The 21,259-nt window shown below is 39.6% G+C and overlaps 1 protein-coding gene and 1 long non-coding RNA gene across 2 annotated transcripts in view; one reads left to right on the top strand and one right to left on the bottom strand.

Moving 5' to 3' along the window:
• Window positions 1–5,963: 5,963 nt before the first annotated feature.
• The window catches only part of LOC134789678 (uncharacterized), a 32,851-nt gene continuing 17,555 nt past the window's right edge, over window positions 5,964–21,259 (bottom strand). The window contains exon 2 of the long non-coding RNA XR_010144104.1: window positions 5,964–6,106. This is a non-coding gene — a long non-coding RNA (uncharacterized LOC134789678). The remainder of the gene's footprint in view (window positions 6,107–21,259) is intronic.
• On the top strand, window positions 6,400–7,532 carry LOC134789677 (acyl-CoA Delta(11) desaturase-like). The gene has a single exon (XM_063760275.1). It carries the CDS (start codon window positions 6,447–6,449, stop codon window positions 7,431–7,433), a length of 987 nt encoding a protein of 328 aa, XP_063616345.1. The 5' UTR covers window positions 6,400–6,446; the 3' UTR covers window positions 7,434–7,532.

Here is a 21,259-nt window from a genome sequence, read left to right as displayed (position 1 = left end):
GTCGTAAGAGCATGTGATTGTTGCTATTGCTATAAGATACCTATAGACCGGTAACTGTTTCGATAAAGTAGGGGCCGGAATTCTTTTGCTAATGAAACACTCATGTTAGATCATCTTGCTCTTCATAAGATGTCTAATGTCAGTGCAATACAAAACTGAATTTGACAGGTGTAGTGTTACCAGATACAAATTTAGAATTTCCTGACAAAATTCCTGATTTCCCTATATTTTTCCTGACATTCATATTTTTGACGACGACGACGACGGGGGGAGGGGGCTGTCTAGCCGTTAGCGATGGCCACCCGATTGATCCGATAGATAGCCGCGTTTGATTAATTTTTGTATTTTTAAATTTATTATTTGTATTAAAAAATAAAAAGGTACTTTATAAAAAAATCCTGACATTTTCGTGTTCCGTCCCCATTCCTGACAAAAGGCCAAAATTCCTGACATGTCAGGAAAATTCCTGTCATCTGGTAAACCTAGTCAGGTGACAAGCAAGATTAATTACTACCACAACTTCAGATGCCATAATGAACCGTACTAGCATCAAAACAAGGTTCATTTTTGTTTAAGTAGTGAGTTTTAAGTCACATGACGAGCTGTTAATTAAGAATTATAAGATCATAACATACATTTCAATTAAAAACAATGGAAATGTCTATTTATTATCACCACGATATCCGTGCAATATCCAAAAAAATACGCATAATGAGATGAGTGATATCAGAGACCCATAGCTAGTGATGAGTGACCCGGAGATGAGAAAAGCACGCTAATTACCAATTAAAAACACCTTTATCAAATATGCGCCTGCGGCATCCACGAGGCGCCCAATGTAGGTACCGTAAAATGGGGTGAGTACGGTTCGCGGGGAGAGTTGGGTTATGAATGGGGAGAGAAGGCATGAAAGGGGGTGAGATGGAATATTAAGGCTCATGCTACAAAAATAATGTATTCCAATTTAAAATGGAGCTATAGTAATACACATAATAAAAAAAAATCGATCCAACAATCTTCCAAAATCACCTTTGTATGAAAACCCAACTCACCCCAAATACGAAGGACTCCGGGGTGAGGTGGGATTTCCTGTTTATCGTCAAAGTTATGAAATGGAACTACCCAAAATAAAATAAAAACTAAAATACAAACGTCCGGAACACTTATTATATATACCATTCAGTTTGCAGATGTAAAAATTCACAGATTTCGTGCCTCACACGACTATCGAGCACATTGGAAATGAATCTACGGAATTCGAAAAAATATTGTCGCTGAGCGACGAGAAAGTCTGGATAAGGAAAAAGTTACAAAATAAAACTACAACGTTGAATGATAATTATTTTATTCTTAGACTAACACAAGTATCCTGGACATAACGCATGTGAACAAACAAATTGCAAAATTTCCACACGCGTATCCAAGTTTGAATAATTGTCGCCGTGGCGCATAAGTATAGGTACATATTTCATTTTTCGATTAATAAGCAGGATATATTAATGTTCAAAGTACAAGAAAATTATTACACGGCAAATCCGTAGTCAACTCGAGAAGTGGTGATCGGCAGCGGCCCATTTGCTGCAAGATATGAAATTTTCTTGACAGCAGTTTGACGCGACGAGAGATGACTATAACAGCGTTTGTCTATGTTGCACCAAACCTGAGTTCCAATAGGTACTACCAGGGTTCAGCATCAGCTATCTTGGGTAATGCTCATCATGACGAATCGGGTGTCCAAAACAGCGTGTGCCTATGTTGCATTATGTTGTATTAAACCCGAGCTCCACTAGGTACTGCCAGGGTTCAGCATCAGCTATCTGCTAGCAGCCGCCAGCAACATGCTGAGGTGAGACCATTTCGTGGCACTTTTTCTTTTTTATGTTTCTCTGTATAAGTTTTTCTCTCCCTCTCCCTCTCCCTCTCCCTCTCCCTCTCCCTCTCCCTCTCCCTCTCCCTCTCCCTCTCCCTCTCCCTCTCCCTCTCCCTCTCCCTCTCCCTCTCCCTCTCCCTCTCCCTCTCCCTCTCCCTCTCCCTCTCCCTCTCCCTCTCCCTCTCCCTCTCCCTCTCCCTCTCCCTCTCCCTCTCCCTCTCCCTCTCCCTCTCCCTCTCCCTCTCCCTCTCCCTCTCCCTCTCCCTCTCCCTCTCCCTCTCCCTCTCCCTCTCCCTCTCCCTCTCCCTCTCCCTCTCCCTCTCCCTCTCCCTCTCCCTCTCCCTCTCCCTCTCCCTCTCCCTCTCCCTCTCCCTCTCCCTCTCCCTCTCCCTCTCCCTCTCCCTCTCCCTCTCCCTCTCCCTCTCCCTCTCCCTCTCCCTCTCCCTCTCCCTCTCCCTCTCCCTCTCCCTCTCCCTCTCCCTCTCCCTCTCCCTCTCCCTCTCCCTCTCCCTCTCCCTCTCCCTCTCCCTCTCCCTGTCCCTCTCCCTCTCCCTCTCCCTCTCCCTCTCCCTCTCCCTCTCCCTCTCCCTCTCCCTCTCCCTCTCCCTCTCCCTCTCCCTCTCCCTCTCCCTCTCCCTCTCCCTCTCCCTCTCCCTCTCCCTCTCCCTCTCCCTCTCCCTCTCCCTCTCCCTCTCCCTCTCCCTCTCCCTCTCCCTCTCCCTCTCCCTCTCCCTCTCCCTCTCCCTCTCCCTCTCCCTCTCCCTCTCCCTCTCCCTCTCCCTCTCCCTCTCCCTCTCCCTCTCCCTCCCTCCCTCTCCCTCTCCCTCTCCCTCTCCCTCTCCCTCTCCCTCTCCCTCTCCCTCTCCCTCTCCCTCTCCCTCTCCCTCTCCCTCTCCCTCTCCCTCTCCCTCTCCCTCTCCCTCTCCCTCTCCCTCTCCCTCTCCCTCTCCCTCTCCCTCTCCCTCTCCCTCTCCCTCTCCCTCTCCCTCTCCCTCTCCCTCTCCCTCTCCCTCTCCCTCTCCCTCTCCCTCTCCCTCTCCCTCTCCCTCTCCCTCTCCCTCTCCCTCTCCCTCTCCCTCTCCCTCTGTTTCTATTTCCACCACCACAAGAATGCATAGATTGTCGAACAGTACGTTATCTACGCCCGTCTCAAACAGGATAGATAGAGTTAGACCAAGAAAAATCTGCAGCGATTTTAAAAGCCCACGCAGTGCAAGTGTTATTCTGCCGTCATAATCCCGATAATTCACAACAAACACCGATAACGAACTCTGCGAAACATGAAGTCATAAATGTCCTGTGAAAAATGTCGTTCTGACTTTTTGACTATTTTAAGGTTAAGCTACAGGGCAAACCCTTAACCCGATCGTCTTTGTTTTAGGCTCAAATTGTAGCTGACTAAATTGTCCAGAGCCGTTTTTCTCAAATTTTTGATATTATTCTTCGTTTCCAAATTATCGAGCACCAAAATCAAAAATTCGGAAAAAATTGAATTTTATTTTCACCATTTCGACCATAACTTTTTTTGTTTTTGACTTTCTCGAATAAATTTGCACCTTACAGCTCTCGTGATTATGCGTCTTTTGAGCCTATTTTTTAATATCATATCTTCACAACTTTCCGAGATATAAGGGGATCGCACTTTTTCGTGAAATCGGACCGTATACTGGAGCGAACGAAAAGACATTTCCAATGTCAAAATAAAATGTTATCGAGGTTTGAATGTCAGTTTTGCACCTACTCACCCCATTTTACGGTATACTGTTTCAATGGAATTTCGACCTTCATTTAAACAAACAAAATACTTTGCATTTCTTTTGTCTCATAGAATTTTAGAACAATACCTATATAATATAATATTAAGCTTAGAAACAAATTAAATGTGGAAAAATTCACTGTCTTCAACCAAAAACGTCACTTTTGACACGGACAGATCGGTATCGTATCGCTGTGACATCTTATAAGCATTGCTCGAATTGGGCCGTCACTCACTGACACAAACCTCGTAGTCCAGTATGGTTACCATCAGTTTGTCACTGACATAAATGCCGTCGAGAACGTAATTTACTTTCTATACATCCCGTTTGCACTAATATGCGAGTGCGAGCGAGATGTATAGAAAGTACATTACGTTTTCGACGGCGTTTATGTCAGTGACAAACTGATGGTAACCGTACAGGAGAACCAGCTGGCCTAGCCAGGGTGACAGTCGCTTGCGCTACGACAACGAAACGCTTTGTCTCTCTATCACTCTTCCATATTAGTGCAACAGTGACGCCACGGAGCGTTAAGCGATTGGCATGTTGGCTACGCGGCCAGGAGGGATGACCGTCTGAAACCACAGATATAATAGATGCAAATATAGGCTGTATAGGTATACGTGTATCTATTATATCTGTGTCTGACTGAAACCATGGGTGCGAAACTCCTCCCTACGGATAAGCTCGACTCCGTTCGGCTCAGCATTGCCCGAGCAATTATTAGGGTTGACACAACTTGACGTCCCTTTGCATGCACGACCACGGATAAGATAATGGCTTGAATTTTGACAACCCTAAATAGCCGAAAGGGATAGTGCCATATATTAGAAAGGGACAGCATGATTCGACCCTGAACCGCTGTCTAACTTCGGTTTTGTAAGAAGTTTCCTTTCTGTACTATTATTTATGTATTATATGAGACTTTATTGAGACAAAAAATACAAACTAAACAATAAATTATTATGTGCTGAAACCACCAAAAAATGCCGGCTTCGCATTGTAATGTAGCGCCGCGGGGTTGCTATACTCGCTATCAGCATTCGACCGCGTGCGCCTCGGCGATCTAAGTCCGATCCTGCTGGGAGTCTAGTCTATGTACAGTGGCGTTCAAAAGTGGATGGATAGATGTCGACCGTAATGCCTTAACTTTACGGTTCAAACATGTCCATGCACTTTTAAACGCCAGTGTACCTAACATCACAACAAAGGATGCGGTAAGCTCATGCAGTCAACTGCATTTTTAGGGTTCCGTACCCAAAGGGTAAAACGGGACCCTATTACTAAGACTTCGCTGTCCGTCCGTCCGTCCGTCCGTCCGTCCGTCCGTCCGTCCGTCTGTCACCAGGCTGTATCTCACGAACCGTGATAGCTAGACAGTTGAAATTTTCACAGATGATGTATTTCTGTTGCCGCTATAACAACAAATACTAAAAACAGAATAAAATAAAGATTTAAATGGGGCTCCCATACAACAAACGTGATTTTTGACCAGAGTTAAGCAACGTCGGGAGTGGTCAGTACTTGGATGGGTGACCGTTTTTTTTTGCTTTTTTTTTTGTTTTTTTTTTTGCATTATGGTACGGAACCCTTCGTGCGCGAGTCCGACTCGCACTTGCCCGGTTTTTTTATAATTGTAAATTTAAACGCATAAGGTTGAAATTAACACACCATGGCATTTGCACCAAAGTGTGCAGGTGTGCACCTGTAAGTTAACTTTTTCGCTTTGCGGAATACCCGCTTAAATTTATTCTGGGTACCTAGATAATAGGGCATTTCTATTTAAAGTTGTACCCCCAACTTGCATTTTAGATTTTGGAATGTTCATATTATTTCCACTCAGAATCACGAGCTCTTTTGATCCTAATAATATGTACTTACAAGAAAAAAAGTGTCCCCAATATTTCATACAAATTTTGTTGTCCGGTTTGTTACGGTCATAGAAGGTTGTATTGAAAACCGTAACCAAACGGACCAAAAATTTTAGGGACAAGTTTTTTTTTTCAGTAAAAATGGAAATAATTCGTGATTCTGAGTAGAAATAATATAAAAATTCCCAATTCCATCACAAAAAAATGCGAAACAAGTTATTAGAAGCAAACGTGAGTAGGTACATGTTTTGTTATATCGATCGGCTGAAAAACATGTTTTCCAAAAAAAACCACCCTTCAAAGTTTTATATTTCGTTAAACCCCACGTTAGTGTACACATGTAAAAATATGAAATAGTTAAAAATATTCCTTTTTTATATAGGTAAGGTATGAGCGGTGGTAGCCGAGTGGATATGACGTCCGACTTTCAATCCGGAGGTCGCGGGTTCAAATCCTGGCTCGTACCAATGAGTTTTTCGGAACTTATGTACGAAATATCATTTGATATTTACCACTAGCTTTTCGGTGAAGGAAAACATCGTGAGGAAACCTGCATACATCTGCGAAGAAATTCAAAGGTGTATGTGAAGTCCCCAATCCGCATTGGGCTAGCGTGGGGACTATATATAGCCCAAGCCCTCTCGCGTATGAGAGGAGGCCTGTGCCCAGCAGTGGGACTGAAATGATGATGATGATGATGATGATATAGGTAATATTTAAAATATAATTTTGGAACGTTGGCTTGTAAGGGTGTTTGTGAACTCGACTGTACATGACAATGTATACAACACATTGGTATCAGTTAGGGGTAACCTCTGTAACCTTTTCCTTTATAAATAAACGCCCATTGGAAATCGGGTTCAGTTTCGTTCGGCGAAGCAAACTCGGCCACCACGAGACCGTCCGCGCGTAGTTCTTTAGAAAAAAAATCGGGTTGAGGTTTCGACCATGGATACCCGAAACGATGTCACTTTATGTGACTCGCACAAATTCAAACTCGTTAAACTCAATGTAGTAAAGTTCGCGTATATGCACCTAGCTGCATTGTACGGAATCTATTTATGTTTTACATCCGCCAAATGGGCGACAATAATATGGGCGTTATTATTACTTGAGGGAGCAAAACTTGGAATCACGGCAGGCGCACACAGACTTTGGTGTCACAGGGCGTACAAGGCCAAAATGCCGCTGCAGATTATCCTCTTGATTTTAAATAGCATCGCCTTTATGAATACAGCCATTTATTGGGTGAGAGACCATCGTATACACCACAAGTACACCGACACGGATGCTGACCCTCACAACTCAAGACGTGGCTTCTTCTTCTCGCAAATAGGATGGTTGTTCGTTCGAAAACACCCCCAGGTCATGGAAAAAGGAAAAACAATTTACATGGATGACATTTACAGTAACAAACTTCTAGTGTTCCAAAGAAAGTATGCCATTATCGTTATCGGACTGTGGGCGTATGTTATACCAACAGTTGTCCCAATGTATTTCTGGAATGAAAGTTTGAGCAATTCTTGGCATATTTGTACGATGCTTCGTCACGTTCTCACCATCAACCTCATTTTCTTGGTTAACAGCATCGGGCACAGATGGGGAAATAGACCATTTGATAAGAGTATTAGACCTGTTGAGAATGTTGCAGTTTCAATTTTGTCTACGGGAGAGTGTTTCCACAACTACCACCACGTGTTTCCCTTTGATTACAAAGCGTCTGAACTAGGAGACACCATGTTCAATGCTGCTACCATATTCATCAATTTCTTTGCCATGCTTGGTTGGGCTTATGACTTGAAAATAATTCCAGACAAGATGATTATTGCGAGATCGCAAAGAACAGGCGATGGGAAGAACCTATGGGGATGGGGAGACAAAGACCAAACCGAAGAAGAAACCAAGAATGTAGAACTGTTATATTGTAAAAAATAGATACCAAGTACCAGGCCAAACGTGTCAAAGGCGGGTCAGCATTGGTTCGGATAACATTTTGCTGATACGCTCTTTCCCACAAGCTTTTGGTCTCGAAAGAAGAAAATCTGTTATCCTTCATCGTCTAAACGATTCTTCCAAAACTAAACGAATAAGAGCTAGATTCAGTGTTTATATAAGCTGATATTTTGAAAACGATAAATGCCAAATTTGAATACTTATTACTTAATAATGATTAAGAAGAATACTTTTTGGTTATTTATCGACGTTAGACTAATTATTATAGGAAGCAAATGTGGATTCACATATATATTAGACAGAAGCGATGCACGTCAACTTATAGCGTACAATCGTACATAGGTTAATGTAGCACAAATATTGCGATTATGTAAGTTTTTTCAATCAACCATCAAAAATTCACTGATAAAATCACTCGTTTCGCTAGAAGAAAAGATATAAAAGAATGACAAATCGTTCGTTGAATTAAAACATCGAATTCCTAAAACTGTTGAAATCTACCTTTTGACGATCAATACCTATGTAAATTCATTTTAGAAACAGACAACAATGAATTCTTTTACATTTGGAAGCTTAATATACCTATTTAGTTTTAGGTTAATGAAAATCTAGCTTGGCTCAGTATATAAATATTTAGTTCTGTGACAGATACGGCTTATTTGCATTCAATACAACTTTGTATTCCAATAGTTGTTTATATTCCGATATTGTAAACAAAACTATTTTGCTTCATTAAAATAAATTGATTTCGGCCGATTACTGAAAATGTTTACCTCTCATGCAACCATATTATAATAATTATTTTTAAAGTAAACAGAGTTCAAATCTGGTTCACATAGAGTTACTGTGGGCATGCGTTTTTGACTATCTAATTTTCTATTGCATTTTTATAGATTTGTAACTAATTACCAAAATGATATATTTGTATAATATCTTAATCTTATTAAACTTACTTTAAGTACTAATCTAAAATTGTTCGCTAATAATTCTAATACATTTCACTATAAATGTTGTAGTTATTAAGAAGGTTAGTCTACCAAGTAAGTACTATTTAGGGGACCTTAACAATTTTCTATTGTGTTGTATAACAATGGATTTACAACTCCTCGCCAAATGTTTTATGTATAATATCTTATTACCTTAGTCAACTTTGAAGAATTATTTAATGTAAAAATTCATTTAAGTATAAAATTAATGTTTCGTTAAGGCTCTATGGTATACAAATATGTATTATTAAAATCAAATTGTTGAATGAAATTTCCCGTTTAATTACCCGTAAATAAAAGTTTCATGCGTATGCCTAAAATAGTTATTTAATAGCATATTAAATATTTTTACCCACACAATTTTAAATTATACAATTTTATATTTGACTACTAGTTCTCTATCATCAATAAAAGGTAATTATCTGTTTTTAATTGTCCTTGGAGCGGACTCAGTTAGCCACGACCGCGAGCCGCTGAACCATATTATTGATGTTAAGCGTTTAGTTTACGTAGTAATGATGATTACTATTACCAGCCTGTTGTGACCCACTGCTGGGCAAAGGCCTCCCCCCTCTTCTTTTACTCGTCCCGGTTTTGAGCTACATCTGGCCAGTCTCTCAAAAAGGAGTCCAAGTTATCCCGCCATCGCCGACTAGGTCTGCCGGATTCCCGGTTTGACTCGTGGGGCACCCACTCTGTGGTTAACTTGGCCCACAAGTCATTCGGCATGCGGCAGACATGACCAGCCCAGTCCCACAATGATTCCTAGCGATAACTAATAATGGTAGGGGAGGCCCAAGAGGGGAGTTTTGCGTTTACTCGAGCGCGTCAGATTAAGATATGAATGATATCTTGCTACCCCGTGTAGTCTACCTTTACCCCTTTTAGCCATCTATGTTGAGCCCTTGGTTGGTGGGGGATTCAACAAATTGTTAAGCAGATTGTGGATTTGGTCATATTAGTCCAAATATAAATTTAATGTGCTATTACTAAATCTGATAATTATTTGCACGCATTTCCTTAATCTGACGGTTGAATTGAATTGAATTGAAATAGCCTTTATTCCTGACATATACATTTTTACATTTTCTTACACTATACAGGTATTTATCTATGTTTTATTTTATTTATTTATGTTTCTACTCTTTTCTTTTGTTTATTTTTCTTTGTCAGGCTGTCCTTGACATAGGCCTCCTCCAGGCGACGCCACTCCTCGCGGTTTTTTGAGAGTCTTCTCCAGTCTGCAGGAAAGTCATCTTCCCATCTCTTGTACGGTTTACATTGTGGTCTTTTCTTTCCTCTTGGGTACCATTCTGTGACATCTTTTGTCCATTTGTCCTTTTGTGAGCGCATCATGTGCCCTGTCCACTTCCATTTAAGTGTTCGGATTCTCTGGGAAACGTCTTCTATTTTGGTCGTTTTCCTAATATCTGAAAGTCTGCATCGGTCTCTTAGTTTTATTCCCAGCATACTTCTCTCCATACTTTGTTGAGTGACTTTGACTTTGTGCTCATTTTCCTTGGTTAAGGCCCAGGTTTCACAGCCATATGTTAATACTGGGAGTATACATGAGTTGTAAATTTTTCTTTTCCCAGAGATTGGCATTGAATTTGATTTCATAATTTCTTTTAGAGACCAGTATCTAGCCCAGCTGTTTGTAATTCTTCTTTGGATTTCTTGTGTTTGTTGTTTGTGTGGAGATATTAGTTGACCTAAATATATATAGTCTTTTACATATTCTATTTCTTGATTTTTTATTATTATTGGTTCTTCGTTTTTACTATTAGTCATAGCCTTCGTTTTAGAGACATTCATCGTTAGGCCAACTTTTTCACTTTCATCGGTAAGCTGGATGAGCATGTCTTGTAGAGACTTGGAATCGGTAGCAAATAGGACTGTTACAATGTAAAAATTAGGCGTCAAACTTGTGTTCGTCAGATTAAGAAAATGCCTAGAAATAAGTATTATATTAAGTTATAGCATTAACGTGAACAAAAACGACCAAACCCACAAACTGCTTAACGATTTTTTAACCCTCCACCAACCTCCCGAAATTTTAAAAAAATTGTAGACGCTTTCCGGCTCACTGGAAAAAAAACTTTATATAACTTTTTTTCTTCTTATCATCTAATATTTCGATTCCAATAGGTCTGTATGACGCTCGAGTAAATCCCGATTTAGCATCGTGGACTCCCCTACTATAACGAATTTTTTGATTTAATTTTTTTAGCAAATCCGTATTCTACGATTCTGATTCGATTTCATATAAGTACCTCACATTTGAAATTATGCAAACTGCTAATAAGCAGACATTTTTTGATTTAAGTAAAGATTGTTTTAAGTGCCATCTGGCGATTTCATAGGTAGTTTAATCTATTAAAATGGCATTAACAATTTATTATTCTGATGTATTTTACAACTATAATTATCTCACTAAAATTTTCAATTTTCAGAGTCAAAAACTTTTCGTTCGAGTTCTTTTTGTGCACATCATGTAATAAATCCATAGAATTTTAAAACCTAGTTTTCTTAGACCTTATAATAACTATGTTTAAGACGAAACAGGAGCTGTGTTTTAAATATTTTAGGTAAATATACCCGTCTCGCTAACGGAAGCGGCACCTAAAAGTAGTGCGGTAAGGACAAGGCGAAAAATCCTGCGTAAAAATCTCAAAAATCGAGGTTTCGTACTCCTCTGTTTCCTCCTCCAAAACTTAACCAATCGTAACCAAATTTGGAAATCTAAATGATTATGAAATTATCTGTGTCGGACCGTTTTGCTTTTTTGGCTAATTGATATCAGTTTTTAATGCCACGCCTCTCATTGCGGCATAGTCAATTAGGCTCTAGCGCCTTAAAAAACAAAAATATAAAAAAAAGCAAAACGGTCCGACACAGATATTGACAATATTAATCTGTGTTGAAAAAATCATTGCTCTACCTTCAAAACCCACGGAGGAAAACGAGGAGTACGTTTGTATGGAGAAATGACCACTCCCGTTGGCTCTTAAACCTTCGACAAGTTTGTAAAAGCTGTATTATGAGCCACTGTACCAATATCAAAATGGTAAACTACTATATTTATACTGTCCACGAGAATGACGCCCGTTTTTAGGGTTCCGTACCCAAAGCGTAAAAACGGGACCCTATTACTAAGACTCCACTGTCCGTCTGTCCGTCCGTCTGTCTGTCTGTCACCGGGCTGTATCTCATGAACCGTGATAGATGATGTATTTCTGTTGCCGCTATAACAACAAATACTAAAAGAATAAAATAAATATTTAAGTAGGGCTCCCATACAACAAACATGATTTTTTTGCCGTTTTTTGGTAATGGTACGGAACCCTTCGTGCGCGAGTCCCTGGGACTCGCACTTGGCCGGTTTTTTTATAACCTTTTTACCCCTCCGATTTTTTGTTTGATAACTTATGACCTAACTCTCATAACCTTGCCGCAATGGGGGAACGACCTGTCAAGAAAGCCATAACATTGTAATATGTAACCCGCTCACGTTTGACCGGTTTAACATCTCGATACTAATACAAAGTGAAATGTCCTTATTCCGATATGAAAACGGTAACAAATTGACTGAAACTTTGCCAATATTCGCCGAATGGTGGTGTATGGTCGCGAAAACTGAAAAAGAGAAATGTTGGTACAATGCACCCTGCGTCTTTAATATTAAGAAATAAAGTGAAGTACAATATCGATAAAGTTTTCACTTAACACAGTGAAATAATAAGAGACAACTATAGACCTCTTATTTCCTGAAAGTTAAGAATTTTGTTTATGATTTATATTTTCTAAAACCGCCCCCGTGCCTAGTAGTTTTGGATTGGTAGAGTTAGACCCAGAAAAGTCTGCAACGATTTTGATAGCACAAGCAGTGCAAGTGTTATTTAAACGTCATAATTTCACGTTTAAAATACCACTTGCACTGCGTGGGCTTAGTGCTATCAAAATCGTTGCAGACTTTTCTTGGTCTAACTCTATTATTAAAATTGGGGAATTTGTTCTTTTACTTAATATTGTTTTTTAACAGAAAATAAATCTATTCGTTTTGTTTTACATCAGTTTTTAGGGTTCCGTACCCAAAGGGTAAAAACGGGACCCTATTACTAAGACTCCTCTGTCCGTCCGTCTGTCTGTCCGTATGTCTTTCCGTCTGTCTGTCCGTCTGTCTGTCACCAGGCTGTATCTCATGAACCGTGATAGCTAGCACAGCCTGGAAACAACAGTTGAAATTTTCACAGATGATGTATTTCTGTTGCCGCTATAACAACAAATACTAAAAAGTACGGAACCCTCGGTAGGCGAGTCCGAGTCGCACTTGTCCAGTTTTTTTTCAACGCCATGTTAAAGACTGCTGACTATTGTTCTTTAATCTTTATTCCACAAACTTCGAGTTGCTAAAATCTCATTTACTGTACAGTACATTGTTGCTAATTCTGCTGACACAGTTGTCTGAGGGTCTACCGCGTACATTCGACGTGTTGCCTCTCTGTCGCACTTGTAAATTCGTACGTAAGTGCGGCAGGGAGGCAACACGTGGAACGTGGTTGGCGGTAGGCCCTCTGGCCAGACGCTATTAAATACGTGCAGGAAAGTTGTAATGAGGTCGTTAAGCTAGTCATTAAGTATAAATTGGGGACAACATTATTAAGGAATCTCAGCAACAGTAGGGGGCAACCACATATCACGTCAGCTACTAGATGGAGCATATAAGGCAACTCGCGATCACCACTTATGTCCCGTGGTAATTTAATATGGGACTGCTTCTATGCTGCTGTGACCACGAACGTAACGTCACCTTCGAAACGTCAGGCCGTATTTTGGTTTGCCAGACTATAATTGCATTACGTTGCGTCTATGTGTGGCAACCTCCCGCTTTTTAGGGTTCCGTACCCAAAGGGTAAAACGGGACCCTATTCCTAAGACTCCGCTGTCCGTCCGTCCGTCCGTCCGTCCGTCACCAGGCTGTATCTCACGAACCGTGATAGCTAGACAGTTGAAATTTTCACAGATGATGTATTTCTGTTGCCGCTATAACAACAAATACTAAAAACAGAATAATATAAAGATGTAAGTGGGGCTCCCATACAACAAACGTGATTTTTGACCGAAGTTAAGCAACGTCGGGCGGGGTCAGTACTTGGATGGGTGACCGTTTTTATAGATAATGGTACGGAACCCTTTCATGTGCGAGACCGACTCGCACTTGCCCGGTTTTTGTATTTGTTTAATCTATGGGACAATCTAATTAGTTCTACGGGCCAATTCGATCGTACACTAAAGAAAGATTTGTATTAATTAATTTGCTAGTGCTAGCCTTATTTTCAACTAGGACTAATTTTAATTAGTATTTTGTGCAAGTGATAATTATATAATTATGTAGTAAGGTACATAATCAGGGTTCTTAAAATTCAAGGGCCGAAGTTACAAAACGAAACAAAGTTAAGTTTTCTAAAGACAGGTCCAGAATTTTAAGACTTAATTATATGCTGGAGTAGAAAAAATATATTATACCTACTTATTTGTTTATGTTACTGGACGATTTTAATTTTATTTTACAGTGAATCCATAATTAATCCATAACATTTCGGATTTGTTTGGTTTCGCCATGTTTCGCTTTTGCAACGTGGGCGCTTGCATGCCTCTTGAAACAATTTGACATGTCAACAGAAAACTAGCATATTTCAAGCTCAGAACTTTGTTTTTATATTAATACTAATTATGCAAAGACGGCAACACAGTAATAAGGCAATTTACTCAGAATTTACCTGTAACTGCTATATCTACTCGCTTGCGGCACATATTATAATTCTCAGAATCAGCTGTCGTGACTCCCTCCATTGTAACGGCACAATATAGTGCAGAATGATTAATGTTATTTTTCAATATTCTGAAAGGCTTCTTTTAGTTAAAATAACAATTTTTAGAGTGATTTCCTCGTGGTAATCGAAGCGTAGAACTGCAGCTGCAATACTGTTGCAACATTACTGCTGCGCCGCTGTAATCTGTCAATTTCCTTGTCAAAAAGGAGATAGGCACCTATAAACTGTAGCACCTATACAAAGTAATCCAAATATGTTGCATTTAAAACAATGAAACTATCACTGTTGCGAACATTTAGTCATAAATTCAGTTTGATGTGGCAGTAAATCTAAAGTCTGCGATGACCGGACGATACGTGATTTTATGACCAACGGATGGATTATGCGCAACAAACGCGTTGTCACAGGCGACATCGATGAGCCATCCCGTATAAACAAATTCTATTTCGTATATTACCTACATTTTTCCACGTTCAAGTCGATAATTATTTTACTGGGCATTTTTCACATCCATTGTGACGGAAACAATAGTTATTTGTACAACAAGAGATCAAAGTTTGATATTTCTTCGAGTGCTTATTTTGAGTCCCGTGCAAGCGAAAGATTCTATAATAGATTCACGAGCGTAGCGAGTGAATCTAATTTAGAATCTTGAGCGTAGTAAGGGATTCAAAAGCGCACGAGATGTAAATAACTTTGATCTCGTGTAGTACACAAAATTTTTCACCCTAAGCACTGAGAACATACCTAGAGGGACAGAGATAATAGAACCCAAGTATATCGAACTTGTATTAGACCCCGCATGTTGAAATGACATTTGACTATAAAGGTCACTTGAATGTCATTTTGTCTCACTCAGTGAGCAAAATCGCATTTTGCTCACTGAGTAAGACACACTCAGTGAGCAAAATGCGATTTTGCTCACTGATTGAGACAAAATGACTCAGTGAGCAAAATCGCATTTTGCTCACTGTTTTTAAGAAGCAAAGTACCCTTGTTCGAACTGCTGAGGTGAAAAAGTTCTTTTACCTGCAAAATTTCAGAAAATTCGCGTTTGTACGGGACAACGTTAGAGAATTTCGTGGAATGCCCCCTTCAACATTGATATTGTCGGAATATTACTGTTGTTGGACCATATGTGGCTATAAAAATAAAGTGAGGGTGCTGCGATTATCTTCACTATAAATGTGACATTCAAATAAAACTATGACTAGAAAACATCACTAGCCCTGACATAAAACTTATCAGCCTAACATCATATCAGCCTTATATCACCCACTGCTGAGCATAGGCCTCTCTTCGAGTACGCCACTTATCCCGGTCCTGAGCCAATCTCATCCAGAACTTCCAGAAGTGACCCGCAATCTTCCGAAAGTCGTCCACCCAACGAGCCAACGGACGCCAGGCACTCCTTTCGTCTGAAAGCGGCCACCATTCCGTTAACATTTTGGCCCATCATCCATCACTCTGCCTGGCAAGTTGCCAACATGCATAACTGTATTTATTAGACAGAAGGGCAGTCTATCTCGCAGTCCAGAAGCTACTGAACAGAAAAATCTATTCGTGCATTGCTTTGAATTTCTTTGTAAATGTATGCAGGTTTGCTCACGATATTTTTCCTAGGCTGAATACTTGTATTTAAATATTGAATAATATTTTTCGTACACAAAAGACCTCCGAAAAATACACGTGTTACCGTCGCGGCTACGGTTGTTTATACAAACACATGTTCAAAATAAGTATTTTTTTTTGGATAAAAATGGCATGAACAGAACTCGCTTTCTAATTATTTTGATAATTACCTACTTAGTTTATGAATTAGATAATGTTTATTTAGAAACATCAGCGGTATTTTTTTATTGTTTTAAGTTCATGTGTTCTTTCTTAGGGTTACGAGTATTAGTATTCTCAGAAATGTTAGGTTATTCCTAGTCATAATCACGAGTAAGCTCGTCAAAATGTACGCCTCACATGATTTCAAAAATTATAATTTGCATCAACATAGGCATAGGTAGGTACGTTAAATACAACTATTGTAGGGAATTGTATGAAGAACATAATATAATTATGGTGTTCATTGGCAGTTTAAGTAATTGTAACTTCAACTGTTTCGAGTAACAATTTAAAACTGCAAAGTGTGACAAAATTGGGGAAAGGGCTGAAGCACCCACATGAGACGTTACTTCCCCTTCTATTTTTTTTCTTACCAAGGTCTGATCGTGTTCGGAATACCGAAGTGCTGCGTAGAGCAAATGTGGGTGGTATCGAGGTATACCTCATGAGACGTCAGCTTCGGTGGTGCGGTCACGTTTCGCGGATGAACGACCAGCGTGTGGCTAAGCGATCTTTTATTCCGAGCTTACGGGCAAGCGGAAACAGGGCGGCCAATTCCTCAGGTACAAAGATGTGCTTAAGCGGCACATGAAAAAGTGTCGTATAGAGCCCTCGCGATGGGAGCAGCAAGCAGCCATACGAACGGAATGGCGGGCAGCAATAAATGCCAATGTAACCGAATAACAGCCGTATTCGAACTAAGATACGTCAAATAGGTACTAGATATTGAAACGATATGGATTTGGATATGTCAGTGTCAAACAAGTGTCAAAAGTGAAGTTTTTGTTTGAAGAAACGTCAATTTTGACACTTGTTTGACACTGACATATCCAATCCATATCGTTTCAATATCTAGTATTTGACGTATCTCATTGTTCGAATACGGCTGTAAGAAACGCGACGGCGCTTAGAGCTGGATGCCAAGCGCGCGAAGTAAAAGCCATACCACCTGCGGCAATACATTATAATTACACAAATGGTGTGCTCACATGCCCGCAATGTTCGCGAACTTTAAGTAACAAGATAGGCTACGTCAGCCACTGGCGAGGACACCAGAGACACCAACGGAGTTGATAGCAGTCGCCGTGGCCGAATCGGCCGTGGAGTTATTATTATAGGTACATACATACAAATTTCTAATTTGGAACTTTTATCTAAATATTAAAAAATATTTTTTATATTTCGACCTTTGATAACGTATTTCCCAAACCTTCATTTTTTCGACGTGAAAAGCATTTCTCTTGAAATCCGAAAATCCCTGCGGTTTCCGGTGGATATTCCGACATGTTTCTATCGCAACCGATATCCGCCATAAGATGACAGTAGTCTTAACGGAGACGAATGTGATGTGATGTGATTTATTTATTTTATTTATCTAGAAATTTAAATCAGGCAACAAGGCCCATATTACAAATACCTTACAGACTAACATACATATGTATTTTATAAACTTAAAACTAAACACTATTTAGGCGACAAAACGGCGTGCCTCCGTTGCATCGGCTGCTCTTGTCTCGGATTCGGCAGTTTGCCCCGGATTTAAATGCGAGTGTAACTCTGTCTATCTCTATCTATTCTCGCTTAAGCCGCTGAACCGATTTAGATATTTTTTTTATGGAATTAGTTTATGAATCCTGGGGAAGGGCGTATAATTATTTGTTTTTCGATGAAGTGTACTAACTATAGGGGAAATCAACATGGTCGTTTGAAAAACGAAAAACAGCGGTTCAACACGACAAAACATACTAAAAATTTACGGTGTAAAAGTACAAAAAACAACGACCAGAATTTAAAATTATTTAAGCTTTCTTTTGGTCCTAAAACAACTCGGGCCATGCAAGTATAATTATGTGAATCCTCACGTGTTCACATATGCGTGTTTATATACCTATGTATATGTATATTAGAGCGTTTCCATGTCTCGATATCGTTTACAATTCTAATTTGAAGCGATTCAACGGAGACCGCATTTGAATGTGTCATGTCTCATGTGTGAGTGTCGTGCTACAGATAAAAACAAATGGTGCAGAGGTTTAGCGATTTTTCAAATGATGACAATATGACATAGAGTTAGACCAAGAAAAGTCTGCAGAGATTATGATAGCCCGCGCAGTGCAAGTGTTGTTTTAAACGTCAAACTTCTATGAAATTATGACGTATAAATAACACTTGCACTGCGTGGGCTATCAAAATCGCTGCAGACTTTTCTTGGTCTAACTCTAATAAGAATCGTAGCTAGAATAAACGAAGATGTGTCTATATATGCTCTTGGCTGAGCGTTACAAGTCCTTAAAGCGGCTCATAGTTCAGAGTCTAACGTCTACGCTGTTATTGACACAGCATAGGCAAGGTGAATTTAAATGGTAATCGAAAAGTAAAATAAATGACAGATAAAACAATCTAAAATAAGTCGACGGACTATATATGAATATTTTTTTTTAATGGCAAATAAATTCAGTTAAATTATTATTGACCTCTGATTTTTTTGTGGATTGACATATTTGAGTTCCGTTTTGCAGATTTGATCAGGCAATTTAATCAGGTTGGGCAAAAATTGTCCCATCTGGACTGGCCTTCACTGATCTTGTAGGTATTTACCTACATAAATTTACAGAGGGCCTACCACGAACGTCGATAATGATAATTTCGAGCAACTACCTCTTTTACTCCAATTAAAGCGTAATTAGATTGACAGAGATAGTTGCTGGTAATTTTCGATTTTCGATGTTCACGGTTCGGAGCTACTCTTGAGCTCACTTGGTCAATAATAGGGCTGGCCACAGACGCACGGAATTTTCCGTACGGAATGACAGGTGCAAACGAGACATGTATAGTTATGTGTATAGCGACGTCCCGTTCACACCTGACCGTCCGGAAACCGAATGAAAATTCCGTGCGTATGCGGCCAGCCTATATTGCCAAACAACAGCAGACTCGTAACAGTCGTAACCGTCGTAACTATAGTCTGTCAAGCCATTCCGTTAGTAAACAAAAACGATAAATTAAAAAAAAAAGTAGGCGCGAAGGATTATCATCCCATAAAAAATTTAAATTTCGCGCCTTTTTCTACTGACAAACTACGATGTTTTTTAGTGAATATTTTTAGACACCATATTATTTTAAGTGTCTATTTTCAAATGTCATTTTAGCATATTTCAAAAAACTTTGGCATAATTTTGGCATAATCTAAACATCAGTCTAGCATTTTTTCAAAATCCGAGTTAGCAACACTGCCAGCACTATGTGTTCGATGGTCTGGTCTGGGTGTCCACACTCGCAGGCAGGAGAGGCGCTCCAACCCCATTTATGCCAGTGGTGTGCACAGAAGTGACATTATTAGAAGTGAGACCCCCGCGTCTACGCTGCAGAAGTAAACAACCCGTTTCTGATTTAAAACTCTTGTTCTGAAACTGTGGATATGGTCTGTCATCTGTCAACAGTGATATTTCTGCAAGAAGCATCGAATCATCGAATTGAAACACTGCAATCAGAATCGGGTTAAAGGTGCCATTTCGATTCAAACTATTCACCAGCCTTACCGCCGCATCCAGAATGTTACCTGTAACGGCTGTAACACTGCAACAGTAATGCTTCAGTCGCCATCCCAATGTCACCTTAAAGGATGACTCACGCTAGACCGGGCCGGGCCCGGGCCGAGGCGTCCGACATGCCATTTCTATGGCGGCTGATCGGTGATCACGTGCATTGCATAGAAAATCAAGCGCTAATAGAAACTCCGGTTCGGCCCCGGCCCGGTCTAGCGTGAGTCATCCTTAAAACCACTGTTATTAATACACTGTCGAAACGTGCAACAAACTCGTAAGCAGTTTTTCTGTTCATTTTTTCCCTGGAAAGGAAAGACCGGTTCTTAAAGATGTGTTAAAAAGTTTGTTGTCGTTTTATGACGTCACTTTTCATTACTGGAATATTGAATGCATTTGTGTTTCTGAAAGGTAGAAGGAAGAATAAGGTGTAGGAAAATGTAAGATTTTATTTTCGTATGTGACTAAATATTTTGAATTATATATATATGACAAAGATGGGTTCAAACCCCGGCTTGTACCAACGAGTTTTTCGGAACTTAAGTAAGGTCAATGTGGCGAAGTCCGGCATACTTTATTTTTTTTTGACTTTGGAGTGATCTAGTTCCGTTAATTATTCACCTATGTCACTGCTTGCAATCGCATACGATGAAGAATTTAATAATTAATAGTTTAGCCTTAGTGACAGATCATTTCAAGCACAAATTAAGCAAAAACAATGGCATTTTTTAAAATTCGGCGAGTAGACGGACTTCCCGTGCAGTTTAAGGGAAGTCCGTCTAGTTATGATATCAGCCAATATATGGGTGCGTATATGTTCGTAGTCAAATTCCTAAAAAGAACGGATCAAGACAATGAAAAGTGTATTTTAAACTTGTTAATATACGGTTCAGATTCGAAATAAACACCATTTTTCTAAAACAAAGGCAAGTCGCCATATACTACCAAAATGGGGTGGTAAACCTTTTTTGCAAATAATTAAACATAATTATTTTTTTGATTTCCGAAATAAAAGATCAATAGTAATTTTAAAATGAATTTTAATCGTTTCTTTTAATATACTGAGATCAAAATTTAATAAAGTAACATCATGCGCACAGTCTGGAGGATTTTTTGATACCTTATCAAATCGTTATAATATTAAAATCGCAAAAACAGTTGGTAATCTCTGATTTAACGAAATTCCGGCATATGACGGACTTGCCTTGAACATAGTAGACGGACTTTCCAACTTAGTCAAATTTTAATATGATAAATTGTGGAACGTATAATTACAAAACTAACCTAATTTCTAATATTTTAAAAATAGAATAAAGACAGCTGGTTCTTATGCTACCTATGTAGTAACTTTCTGATGCACAATCTTTTCAAAAACTATTTTTAACAATTTTTTTTCGAACGGCTGTCGCACTATGACTTCGAGTTCAAAACACGAAATGACTTATTGAGGCGGATTGCTCTGAAGTTGGTTGTGCGCCATCTGTTTTACAGAGACGGAACTAGCGCGAAAAACTGGTTAATCGACTGGACTCCAAAGTCGCATAAGCCTTCAAATTCAAAAGTTATAACGTGTTGACGGACTTGCCTTGTAGACGGACTTATCCACAGTGACT

Source organism: Cydia splendana, chromosome 4 (assembly GCF_910591565.1).
Source record: "Cydia splendana chromosome 4, ilCydSple1.2, whole genome shotgun sequence".
In the NCBI taxonomy this organism is placed as follows: domain Eukaryota; kingdom Metazoa; phylum Arthropoda; class Insecta; order Lepidoptera; family Tortricidae; genus Cydia; species Cydia splendana.
Note: the sequence above shows the minus strand (reverse complement) of the source record. Positions and strands in the feature narration are given on the sequence as shown.